A 13,212-nucleotide genomic window follows, 5' to 3' on the forward strand; every position below is an offset into this window, starting at 1 on the left:
TTGAAAGGTCAAATACTTTAGCATCCTCATTCTATGTTGTGAAACTCTTAACCTTCCATTAAAAATGTGTATCTAGCTACCATAACTTGAGAGCACAAATAGGCAGGGAAAGAAAGCTTCAGAAGCTCTTGGGAAATGTTGGAAATAGTTTAAATATACTTAACCCTAGAAAACAAAGACATTACATAATGTAGGCTGGCCCAACGGGCTTGCTGGTCAAAGGTCTCACATTTGATTGGAAGCCCTTGAGGGCCATAATTCACATTGTGGTGTCTTCTTAGAGTCCTTATCTGTTCTTTCAACTGACTTCTGAGGCTGTGCTCTTTCTCAAAGGCTCCATCTGGACCAGCTCCCTGGCCTCTGTGGGTGCTTGGCTCCCGAGAGGGCTGGCTGCCCAGAGGTATGACTGTACTGAGGATGCTGTGTCCTTGTGCTCCAGGCCATCCAGGGAGCAAATGGTGGTACCTGGATAAGACTCCTTTCTATTTTTAACTGGATCTTAAAACTACTGAGAGCTGAATACATCAATTTGAAAAGAAATAAAAGGGCATCACTAGGATGATATTTACTGTCTAGAATTCTCTGTAAAGGTCTCACTAACTGAAGTCTAATCATTTGAAAATGCCCTTTGCAAAGCAAACAATTTTATTTTCCCCAGTTCGCCTCTCACCTTGAAGTATATCTCATTTGCTTATACATTTAGAAATGCCACAGTTTCCCATCTGACACTGAAAAAATTAACTGCCCGGGGTACCCTTCCTCTCCATGTTCGTTCCCACACTCACCACGGCCCCCTCCCTGCCATGAGCTGGAGGAATAGCCAGGACCACAGAGCACTTCCCCCAGTGGGCTCCACGGCTCCTGCACTGGAATCACTTGGGTGCTGGGTAAAACACGTACATTTCTGGCCCTTCCCGCTGACCTTCATTTTATAAAACAAAAAAGCTGAGGTGCAAAGACACTACCCAACTCATTCCCTGTGGCAGGACTTGGCCCAGAACTTGCTCACCTGACGGCGCTTGGGATCCATCTCTGCTGGGAGGTAGGGGTTGAGGGAAGGGGTGTGGAGCAATAGGAGGAGTTCTGAAAATGTAGGTATCTGGGCTCCACCTTAGTTTCAGGGGACCAGTCTTCATGGTGTGTGGCCCAGCCTCATGCATTTTTTGCGAGTTCTACTTTCGAGATGCACAGCCTGATTTAAGAACTGTCCAATGACTTACATTTCCCAATCACATTTTGTCCATAAAATGGGAACTGAGTTGCAAGGTAGCAATTCAAATACAAATTAAACATAATACAGTAATTATTCATGAGTAATCATTTCTATTGACAAGCTTGTCGTCAATTTCTAGTCACCTAACAGTGAAAGAGTCTGGGGACAGGCTAGGCATTAATGGGATTTATTCTTAAATACGTTTTCCGTGACTCCATTTTTGATCACGGTCCACAACTGACCAGAAGACATGGCAGAAGCTCTCTCTGCCTTTGGTCCATGGGAATAGCCCAGTGAGGTGAGGCTCCACTTGTTTACAAAGCAGATAGTTAAATGTCAGAGTTAAAAAAAAAAAGCAAAGAAAAAATCTATATCCTAGAAATGACACTAGTTGAGCAAGTAAACTGAAGACACGCCAGTGAATTTGAGTTTTTGAAAAGCACAAAGTGGGTGACCTTCCATACCTAGGACCTTTCAGACTTTTCAGGACCTCTGAACAGTGAGACTAAAGAGGAAATGTGAAGAAAATCTTTGTCTCCGACTGGCAGCAGCATGAACTTGGGTGGCCCAGGCAGCAGTGTCAACCATGCGGCAAAGCCCTGGGCCCACAGGAGAGAGAGAGTGAGCAAAAGAAGACCTTCTGTCCAGGTCTTACTCTGGACCTTTTATTCTCAGATTGTAATTTTAACAAAAACAAGCAGGGGCGGTAGGTGGGGAGAGGAAAGCTTTTCCTGGGTTTGCAGTCAAGGCCCTAGGAAACCACAAGTACTCATCATGGCCTCCTGCCTACTTGATGGACCCGAGACACTGGAGCTGCATGTGCACAAATTTAAGTCACCTATTAGCACAAGCCAGGAACACCCTTCTATGGAGGCATCTGATAAATATACTGAGTGGACACGTATCGGACATCTCTGTCCCACCAGAACCTTAACAGCAAAATCGGCACCAAAATCACGTTTTCTTAGAAGGGGATGTTAATCAGAGAATCACATCTATGTCCTCAGGAGAAAACACCCCAAAGAGACTTAAAATCACTCAGATTGTTTTTTCTTTTTATATAATATAAGATAGAATTTTGGTTAATGTTTCATTTCCCAGTGAAGATGACCATAAACAGAACTTGTCGTCGACCTTGGACTTTGCTTTACTGTCAGGTGGGGTGTATCTGAAGATACGGGAATCTAGGAGCTGAGATGACTTGGGAGGTTATTTAGTCACATCCATAGTAAACACTAATATCCACCAGTCCCTCCAAAGCAAACATGACAGCTCTGAAGTAGGACTTTCAGGTAAATGTGTTTAGTAACAAGAGACACGTTAGTCATATCCAACATCGAGAAAGACCCTTTGCTTTTTAGACAAATACATGGCAGGGTGAAATCCTGAGTGAGAGGAGAGGAAAGTCTTTCCTAACATGAAGCAAGATCTTGTCTTGACCTGGAGTGAAGGTGTGTACATGGCCAGCCTGCCCCAATCTCTAAAACCTCACTAGAAATGTAATCAGTGGAGAAACCTGATTTACCAAAACTCTTCCAGAGACAATGCTGTTCAATTAAAAAAAATTTTTTTGCTTACATAACCCTTAAAATTTCTGGATGCCAAATGCCCTCCCACACAATTTTAAGTTGACATCTAAAATTTTCATCATAAATAAAACAGTTGCAAAAATATATTTTCTAGCACACTATAAACACTGACACTTAAAAATAAACTATGAGGTCACTCTTGTAAAGATATCCAAGAAAGGCTAAACATTATAGTGACGTGATATCCACCATCACCCGTTCAAAAGATACATGAACATGCTCTTAATAGTAAAAATTGTGCTTTTCCTTCTTTTTCTTCCTTGAAGTAATATCTTCTTTCCACTTCTCCCAAAGAATCTTAACTTAATAAATTTTTGTTCTGCTTGAAAGTCTTCATCAATCTCTTTCTAATACTTTGCTGCAATCATTAGATGCTCAAAATTGAAACTTAAGAAGCCTTTAAAATTCCCTATGACCAGAAGTGTCACGATAGGTATTTAAAATCTTCTTCTGGACTGACTGATCATTACAATTATTACTGGTGCATAAATGATAAAAATTATATAAACAGAGTACACATTTTGATAAACATTGAACATAAATTTCTAGCTATATTTTGGAAATGCATTTCTTAAGGGGATGGAGGGCAGGAGATTGGGGTGCCTTTATCGAATGCAGCTTAGCCCGACACCTCCATTTTGAAAGGTTCTGTTACTTGGTTGGGGGGGTAACTCTGGGGGCAAGGCACATGGTAGGGTTCCAAACGGTGAGAGGTGTGGCTTCCTTCTGCAATGTGGAAGAAGGATCCTTGTGAGAGGTGAGGAGGTGTGGCCATGGACAGCCAGGAGGGACCAGCAGGACGCCTGAGCGCGCTCAGGCGGCTATGTTCAGGAAAGAGGACTCATCTAAGCTGAGAATCTCAACATTGAGGCCCTCATAACAGTCTGCGTTCCTCGCAGAGTCTAAGGAACCTCCCCGTCCATCCTACCTCTCTGCCCTCTCCTCCAAGTGAGAGCTGAGCACATTATTTCCCCAGTTTGTCCAATTTATCTTTTCAATTTTCTTTTTTTTTCTGTGGTACAGAAGTTTAAAAATTTCTTGTATCTTACTGTATCAATATTTTCCTTCATAAATTCGGGGATTTGTGTCCTGATTAGAAAGGCATTTCCCACTGGAAAAAGTACCCATGCTTTTTAATAGACCTTTTATGGTTTAAGCTTTTTACGTTTAAATTTCTCAACCATCTGAACTTTGTTGGGTGGAGGGGAGAGAGGTACATAAGAAATGAGGTAGAATCAAGTGTAATAATTTTCCCAAACAACTGTTTGTCATCATCAAACCACGTAACAAACAATCTTTCTTTTTTCCTACTGACATAAAACGTCACTTTTACCATAAAGTCCTATTTTTATTTGGGTCCATTTATGGAATCTCTGATCTATTCCACTGACCTGTCCATTTCTCCTCTCATTCAAAATGGATTTAATTACCATGACGATTGAATTATTCAAAATACACTTTAATATGGCAGAACTAGAGGCCTCATTTTCCTTCTTTTGCAGAAGTTTCCTTGCTATTCTCAAATGCTTATTTCTATATATTTGACTTGGCATTACATTTTCACAAGATTGAATCTTTTGATCCCAGTAGAGTTTAAAAAGTATTCTTCACATTGATTACCCACATAGTTTTCATAAACTACCACCTACAGATTTTATTTTGGTTTCTTCTGTAAATGGGACTTTTCTCTCAATAATATTCTCAAACTGGTTACTATTTTTTTGAAAGGAAACAAATGATTTTAGACAAACTTTACAACCTGCTTCTTTTCAAATTTTCCTGTTGTCATAAGAATTTATCTTGTGAGTTTTAGACACATAATCTTATAATCTTCAAGTAATGATAACTTTGCCTCTTCCAGGTTCCTTGAACTTATCTCTTCCTCTTGTGTAACTACATTGTTACGCCTCCAGGACAATGCTAAACGTCAGCAGTGATAACGGGTCTCCTGACACTGTTGTGAATGTCGCTGGTGTTTCACTACTGAGCATGATGCCGCGCGCGTTTCCATCTAAGAGACAAACACACTGGTGAGCCCACAGGCCCAAAGTGAATTTGCCCTGCAGTTAGGAAACACAGCTAATTCAGTCTCCTCACCCACTGTGACAAACATCAGAACAGCAAACGCGGTGGACCCGGGGTTCTCCCTCTTCTCTGCACTCTGATCACAAGTCTTATTCTGCTGGGCTCACCCCACCTAATCAGGGTCAGGTTCTGCCCCAATGTGGGGTTCCCCTATCTGGAGCACCACCCTTGGAGCCCGGGCTTCTATCAGAAGGTTGGCTTGGGTGGGTCCTCTTCAAGTTTGTTTTCTCCCAATTCCCCGAATATAAAAGGAAATATTCCTGTAAAAGGTGGTTTGGAAGCATACAGGACTGCGTGGGTCAGAGAGGTCCTGGACCCAGAGCTTGTCCCCTCAGATGACTCTGTCTTATTGATTTTCTCATTCGTTAAATTCCTATGTATGACTGCAGATGACCAGCTCTAGGCATCTAGGGATCTTTTGTCTCCCGACTCTCATTCTGTTACAGGTAGAAAATCACCAAAATGGTGAACTCCAGCATGGCTTTTTAAATTCTCTCTTTCTTTTTGGGGCAGGGGTGGGGGGGATCCTTTGGTAGAATGTGGAAATCGTCAGGAAGAGGATTCTACCTCCACGGCAGTTTTTTGCTGCTTCTGCCCACTCTTTCCCGTTCTCTCTCGTGTTCTATGAGATATTATTCAGGATTCCAATTCCTCATTTCTCCTCCCCTAATGTTTCTGTAGAAGGTAGACTTGGGAACTGTGGACCTGCCCCAGGGAGATTCTTGGAAATCTCTGTCTGGTTCTTTTGCTGAATGCCAGCTCTAGTCTTCATTTAACATTGCTTGAATATTTTTTGTTTTGCTTAGTTTAGTTCTTTAAACCTATTTGTTGCTCATATTATTAGGAATTTGGTTTTGTTATGCCATCCTAAACTGGAATCTTCTCTAAAAAGACAAACAACCCAATCAAAAAATGGGCAGAAGACCTAAATAGACATTTCTCCAAAGAAGACATACAGATGGCCAAGAGACACATGAAAAGATGCTCAACATGGCTAATTATTAGAGAAATGCAAATCAAAACTACAACGAGATATCACCTCATACCGGTCAGAATGGCCATCAGCAAAAAGCCTATAAACACGGGCTTCCCTGGTGGCACAGTGGTTAAGAATCTGCCTGCCAATGCAGGGGACACGGGTTCAAGCCCTGGTCCGGGAAGATCCCACATGCTGCAGAGCAACTAAGCCTGTGTGCCACAACTACTGAGCCCGTGCGCCTAGAGCCCGTGCTCCACAAGAGAAGCCACCGCAATGAGAAGCCTGTGCACCACAACGAAGAGTAGCACCCGCTCGCCGCAACTAAAGAAAGCCCACGCGCAGCAACAAAGACCCAATGCAGCCAAAAATTAATGAAGTAATTTAAAAAAAAGATACACACACCCCTGTGTTCATAGCAGCACTATTTACAATAGCCAAAACATGGAAACAACCAAAATGTCCACTGAAAGATGAATGGATAAAGAAGATGTGGTCCATATATACAATGGAATATCACTCAGCAATTAAAAGAATTAAATAATGCCATTTGCAGCAACATGCATGGACCTGGAGATTATCATACTAAGTCAAGTAAGTCAGAGAAAGACAAAGATATGATCTCTCTTACATGCAGAATCCAAAATAAAAAAATGATACAAATGAACTTATTTACAAAACAGAAACAGACTCACAGACTTAGAAAACAAATTTATGGTTACCAAAGGAGAAAGGTAGGGGGAGGGATAAATTGGGAGTTTGGGGATTGACATATACACACTACTATATTTAAAATACATAACCAACAAGGACCTACTGGATAGCACAGAGAACTCTGCTCAATATTCTGTAATAACCTAAATGGGAAAAGAATCTGAAAAAGAATAGATATATGGATATGTGTAACTGAATCAGGTTGCTGTACACCTAAAACAAACAACACTGTAAATCAACTATACTCCAATATGAAATAAAAATTAAAAAAAATAAACACAACTGAGGGACTTCCCTGGTGGCACAGTGGTTAAGAATCTGCCTGCCAATGCAGGAGACACAGGTCCGAGCCTTGGTGTGGGAAGATCCCACATGCTGCGGAGCAACTAAGCCTGTAAGCCACAACTACTGAGCCTGTGCTCTAGAGCCCATGAGCCACAACTACTGAGCCCATGTGCCACAACTACTGAAGCATGCGCACCTAGAACCTGTGCTCCACAACAAGAGAAGCCACCGCAATGAGAAGCCCGCGCACCGCAACGAAGAGTAGGCCCTGCTCGCCGCAATTAGAGAAAGCCTGCGTACAGCAACGAAGACCCAACGCAGCCAAAAATAAGATAAATAAACAAAAATTAAAAACTGGAATCTTCTATACTTATTTAAACTGGTAACTTCAAGGCTGAAGTAAAAGCTGAGAGTGAGTTCTCTGACTTATGTTTCCTGGCATTTGCTAAAGAAATACATTTTTATTTTCAGGACAGTTGCCCTTACCTGCTGCTTGAATGCCTCCAAAGATTCAAATTCCAATCTGGCCAGTTTCATCTGGATATGCCGTGGCTTATCAGGTATGGCAAACGCAAGGATGAACTTCAAAGCCAGGAGTGCGTGCTGAAAACAAGAAAGAGCACACGTTACAGGGACACATTAGACCATGTGGACGAGGAGACAAATTAGCACCTCAACACCGTGATCCTTCTCGTTAATCTTGGGTCACTTCTAATTACTGGCCTGGGATGTATCACAGATCAACCAGGTCCATGAGTTATATTTAATCCATCCCACTGTGGCCCATTCAAGAATTATGGACTTACTTTGATTCTTTTAAAATCAGTTATTCCCTTAAAATGATACCGTATGCTACTCTCAGTGAAAAATAAAGTTTATTCTGAGAAGTCTCCCACCAAATGCTTTTTTTAACGCATGTCTTAATCCCCAATGTATTTAGTGTGCAACGTGTGCAGAGCCAAACGTTGCTCTTTGTGTAACAACATCCTCCCCTGTGCTGTACTTCAGGCTGAGTTACGTGGAACGTGCATGTGCCTTTTGGTGCCTTGTATCCTCTGCATCCCCAGTAGTGTCTGGTGCAGTTTCTTTCATGAAATGACAATCAATAAATATTGATGAGTTGATCGACTGTAATGTGCTACCTTGTGTTGCGGACTCCACGTATTGTGAGGCAGAAATGTACACAGAAATGTAGAGCGTATCCTTTATATTATGTAAAACGTATCCTTTATAACATGGGAAACTTAGAACCTGGCTATTTTATTTCCCTTCTACACCAACACCATACAGAGGTTTTCTAACATAATAATATGAGGTTTATAATTATGCTTCTTTCTCTGCAGAAATAAGCCAACAGGACTGCTTCCCCTGGTAAGCCTGCTCCTCAGATGCACAGCCTCGACTCGATGTTTCTCTAATTCTGCCTCCATCCTGTGACCCAGGATCAAGACCCACAGGAAGCTGAATGATCCTTAAAGTTGCCTCTTTGATGACAGCATGAATTACTAAATATTAAAGGCTGGTTAACACATTTTAAAGGTAGGAAATAATTAAAAGGCATTAAGAAAATCAGTGAAGGAGATGGAACAGGCTGTAAGAAATGTTGCATTGAATTATTGACAGAAAAGGAAGACAGCTGAAAAGAAACAAGTGAATTCCTTACTGTGATATTTTCAAAAGGGGGATGAAGGATAAATAACATGCGGACATCTCCTGGGAGAAGCATGAAATAATGAAGGAAATCAGCATCGTGCCGGAACAAGCAATAATTCAATACAAAACCTTGAAAACCGGCAGAACCCCAGGGAAGGCCAGGCACTGCCTGGTATTAGCAGGAGATCTGGAGCAGACCAGGGATGGGCAGTCTTCACTGAAATGTGACTACCAGGACCAAAGAAGGCACTGGAAGATACTGATTTGGTGTCTATAGTGTGAAAACAAGAAGAGAAAACAGATGACATCATGTGTTATAATTCTGAACTAAGTGAACTGAATTAACAGGAACCTGGAGATAATAAAGAACAAATGAATAATTTAGAAAGAGCTATACTGTGTCATTATATCATTCCACTGGAGCACTGAGATATAACTTTATATAAGACTTAAACTCTTCAGTAGAATTGTTAGACAAGAAATAAACAAATTAGTGAATGGAAAGAAATACGTATTTTTCAGAAACTGTGTGTCCTCAAGTTGCCAGAGCCCCACCATGACACGGTCACTGGCCCCATCCCATCTCTCCTAGCAAATCTGTCCCCATTTTCTCTTCTCTGGAGTCTCAGGAGGAATTATTGAGAAAGGAGACCCTGTCAAGCACTTCCCTTACAGGGGACCTGTAAGATGTGTCAACTCTTCTTTGGGAACCAGGACTGGCTACTGGGTGACTGGGCAAGGCTGCCACAGACCTTGGTGCTCATAGTTTCCATAGGAAATGTTCATAAAGCTCTCTTGAATTGAAAAAACGTTGGTATTCATTAGACAGTATTAGTTAAAACAGGAAGTCATTTTAACATGGTTAAAACACTTATGCAGCAACGAGCTTTTATGAGTGGTTCTCTACGGTTTACTTCCCCCCAAATATTCTATAATAAATGCTTTTAAAAGCCCATATGGAGAGAAATCATTTTCTTTGGAACTACATTTGCAAAAAAGCCTAGCAGACCTGCTTATTTCAAGCTTTTCACGTCCCACGTAACAACCCCAGGGTCACGCTCCTTGAAGAGCCCCGCGAGCTGCAGAGCCGGCACTCTTCACTGGTTCCCACACCACCAGAAGCCAGCAGGGCAGTAGCCCTGTGTCCATCGCTCCATTCGTGACTGCTGTGCTGGCCACTGCAGCGAAAGGGCTGATGTCCTGGCGCACAGTCTAGGTGGGGAGATGGGTAAGGACAGGCCATCACAACGCCACGTGGGAGTGTTACTGGCAGGGTACACACATGAGACCACAAGAGCTTGGACCAGCAGGTCAGAGAGGGCTTCCTGAAGAAATAAGTTTGAACAGAGACATGATGGATGAGAAGGAGTTAGCCAGGCAAGGAGAGGGGGCTGAAGTGCTTCCAGAGAGAGGGCAAACGGACAAAGGGATGGGGGCTGAAAAGAGAGGGGCTGCAGAGGCAACCAGGAGCCCGGGGACACAGGCAGCAGAGGAGGCGCTGAAAGCATAAACACAGGAATGACTCAATCAGATTTCTCTGTCTGTGGCAAGGGGCGTGGACGAGTGTGGAAGTGCAGGCAAGTGAGCAGGGTGACCTGAGTGTGCGTTAGAGCAGTGGGGCTGAAGCTCCAGGAGTGACTGGAGGGCTCGTTAGCAGCAGACTCGCCAGACCGCCATGACTCAGGCACTGAACTGATGAGCACAGGACGGGGGGCAGGCCAGAGGGGAGAAGGGGTCTGCGCGGGCTGTGGATTTTCAGATGTCTATGGAGTGTCTAAGTGGACACGTCCAGCACGCAGTACGGTAGCGGAGTCAAGGAGGCAGAGATTTGGGTCACTGCTGTATGTGTGCAAGTGGCAGATAAAGCCATGGGAGTGGACGAGATTTGCAAGGCTGTGTGGTGAGAGAGAGGAAAGACGAGATGGCAAGACGATGGCAGAGGATGGAAGTGGGGGAAGCGAAACATGCATGACGAGCGAGCGAGAGGGGCCAGCAAGAAGCCTTGTGCTTAAGCAGCAGGCGGCAACTGGCAGAGATCGAGGAGGTTCTGGAGTTTCAGAAGCAAAGGGGAGAGAAAGAAGCCAGTCAAGGAGGGTGTCGGAGGGTCAAGTACATGAAGCCTGAGGGGGAACATATAGGTTTATCCACCTGGAGGCCTCTGGTGACCCTGGTGGGAGTGGCTTCGGCTGAGTGGTCGCAGAAGCAGGACTCAGTGGGCTGGGACGGGACTGGCAGGCAAGGCTGGAGGAGGGAGGTGCCGACCACAGGGTTCAGAGAGAAAAAAGTGTCTCAGAGAACAAAATACAAATGCCAACTTCGTTAACCAGATTGTAAGGAATATCAACATCTTCACATGAAATTTTGTTTGGATGGTGGCACTTTGGGCAACCTCTGTATCTTTAGTCTTTAACAGACATGCGTTACTTTTGTACGGGGTAAAAAACACTTATGTGAAAAAGAACGCAGGGATTCCACTCATTTAAAAATCGAGCTACACGTGCCCTGCCAGGCTCCTAACCCACCTGGCCACCACTGCCCACATGCCCAGTAAACAGACCCAGACCAAACAACCTGCAGCTCAGAGAGTCTGCCTTTTAATCGGGAGTCCAAGAAGCTGGCAAAAGGAATCACACATTCTGCAAATGACGGAGCACAACGATGCAGGGCCAGACTGCTTCAGTGGTGGCCTTCTCCCACCTTACCTATCAGAACCTTGTCACACTGATTTTTTCCCCCCACTTTGCTACACTCTCAGAAGTTTCACCAATTTTAGGTTTATGTGGCGTAACACACACCATCTTTAAAAAGGGAAAATATTCTGGCAGGGTTAAGAAGCATCACCATTCACAGATACCTGTTAATTAATTGGCTGGGGTTAGCAAACACTCTCTCTCTGTACTCCCCCTCCCCAATAACCTTGAGGCCTTGGGAGTGGGGCGGGGAAGGCAATACAGGGTATCAGCTTCAAGGAAGGGGGGTAAAGAGAAGCAGAGAGGAACCAACATTGTCTGAATGATCAGGAAAGGATACATTACCCCCCTCTTTCTTCTTAGTGGGTTCTTGTACCCAGGATCCGGAATTCAAGTTGAGCACCACGATGGATTTAAATAAGCTTTTGTAGTCTAGCCTAGAAACCTAAATAACATTTATAGCACTGTGCTTCACAAGATTAATGTTTAAAATCTCGTTTATATTTTTCATACAGAAAATCTGTTTCTAGGCTGGGAACTACTTTACACTAACTGAACAGAGGAAAAAATTTGTGAAAAGAATTTTAGCTATTTTTACTTGTTTTCATAAATAAGAGAAAGCCTAAGATAAAATACAAATCTGCTCAGATTTGAAGAAAAACACACTCAAAATGAAGAGCTGGATCGGCTTTTCATAGCCTCTTTATGAAAAGAGAAGACATTTTATGGGCCATGATTGTGGTTCTTCACCAACAATCTTCCTTTAGAGTGAAACTCACAAAATTTATCCTAAACAAAGTAAAGGAGAAGAGAAACAGTGAGGGGTGGGGTGGGGAGATGGGCAGAATTTTTAAACTAATAAATACAAAGAAGTTGGCTACCCATGACAATATACTTCAGGTGATGATTGCAGGGCGTCTTTGTTGGGAAAGGGAAAAAGAACGGGACCAGAGAAAATTGACACTCAGAAGCTACATGTTTTCTGGTGCCAGCGGTAAAGTACTGCCCACTCCACCATCACTGTGTCGCTCACCTGTGGCCACTGCAGGGCTGTCAGACTCTTGGGAGTCTCGTGCCAGGTGCACAGAGAGTGAGAGGAACCATTTTATTTTAAAAAACTAGAAAATTCATGATATGATCAACAGTAGCAGCTGTGTTTGTAGCAGTGTGTCCCCAACCCTGTCTCTTCTGAAATAGAATATGCAAATTAGAGTTGAATTCATGGAACTCTGAAAAGTTAATTTGATTTCTACAGTGGTAGGTCTGCCACATTACCTCTTTCCATTCAGAGCTTACTGAATAAAAGAAAAGTCCTTCAGAAAAGCATCCTCTGCTGATTATCGGACAAACTAAACGTGAAGGTGAAGTACCAATTAATAAGAAATGATTAATGAAGCTGAGACTGAAAAAAATTATGGAATTAGGCTCTTAAGGAAAAAAAAAATCAGGGATTTTCATTTTAAGATGGTAGATCAAGCATGCACATGTACTTCTTCTACCTCCCCAGGGTCCCCTGAAATGACAGAAATATAGTCTAAAAAGAACAAGACTGGAAAACAAGAGAATTTTCCAGAACTTCTGAATATAGAACTTATGGAGTGGAAAGTGCTGCTCAAGTCTCCTGAGACAAAGGCAGGTCCTCCCAAAGGAGCCTCAGAAGAAGATGTCAGATTCAACCCCACAAAAGGAAAGGATTGGGGCAGGGAGTCAGCACCAAAGTGAATGCATTAAAGAACTACCTTCAGAAAAGCTGGGGCCATAGGAAGCCCTTTCTCATGCCACCTTATAACAGACTGACTGCAAGTTCTACTTGCACTAAAGCCAAAAACCTGCCCTTTAAAGAAAGCATGTGATCTTCTGGGAGAGTTCCTTATGTGGGGTTGCCAGGCCCCAGAGAGAAGCTGAGCCTAAGGTCATACCAGACTCTTATTTAAAGACTTGGAGACCAGAGTGATGTCAGCTGTATGACAGGATAGGAAGTCCCAAACCTTGTTCCCCCACAGAGAC

The 13,212-nt window shown here is 43.1% G+C and overlaps 1 protein-coding gene across 1 annotated transcript in view; it reads right to left on the minus strand.

Annotated features, from left to right (window-relative positions):
- The window catches only part of ANO10 (anoctamin 10), a 195,001-nt gene that overhangs the window by 25,596 nt on the left and 156,193 nt on the right, over nt 1–13,212 (minus strand). The window contains exon 11 of the mRNA XM_065885930.1: nt 7,349–7,465. Within this exon, the coding sequence (XP_065742002.1) occupies nt 7,349–7,465 (117 nt within the window). The remainder of the gene's footprint in view (nt 1–7,348; nt 7,466–13,212) is intronic.

This window comes from Phocoena phocoena, chromosome 10 (genome assembly GCF_963924675.1).
Source record: "Phocoena phocoena chromosome 10, mPhoPho1.1, whole genome shotgun sequence".
In the NCBI taxonomy this organism is placed as follows: domain Eukaryota; kingdom Metazoa; phylum Chordata; class Mammalia; order Artiodactyla; family Phocoenidae; genus Phocoena; species Phocoena phocoena.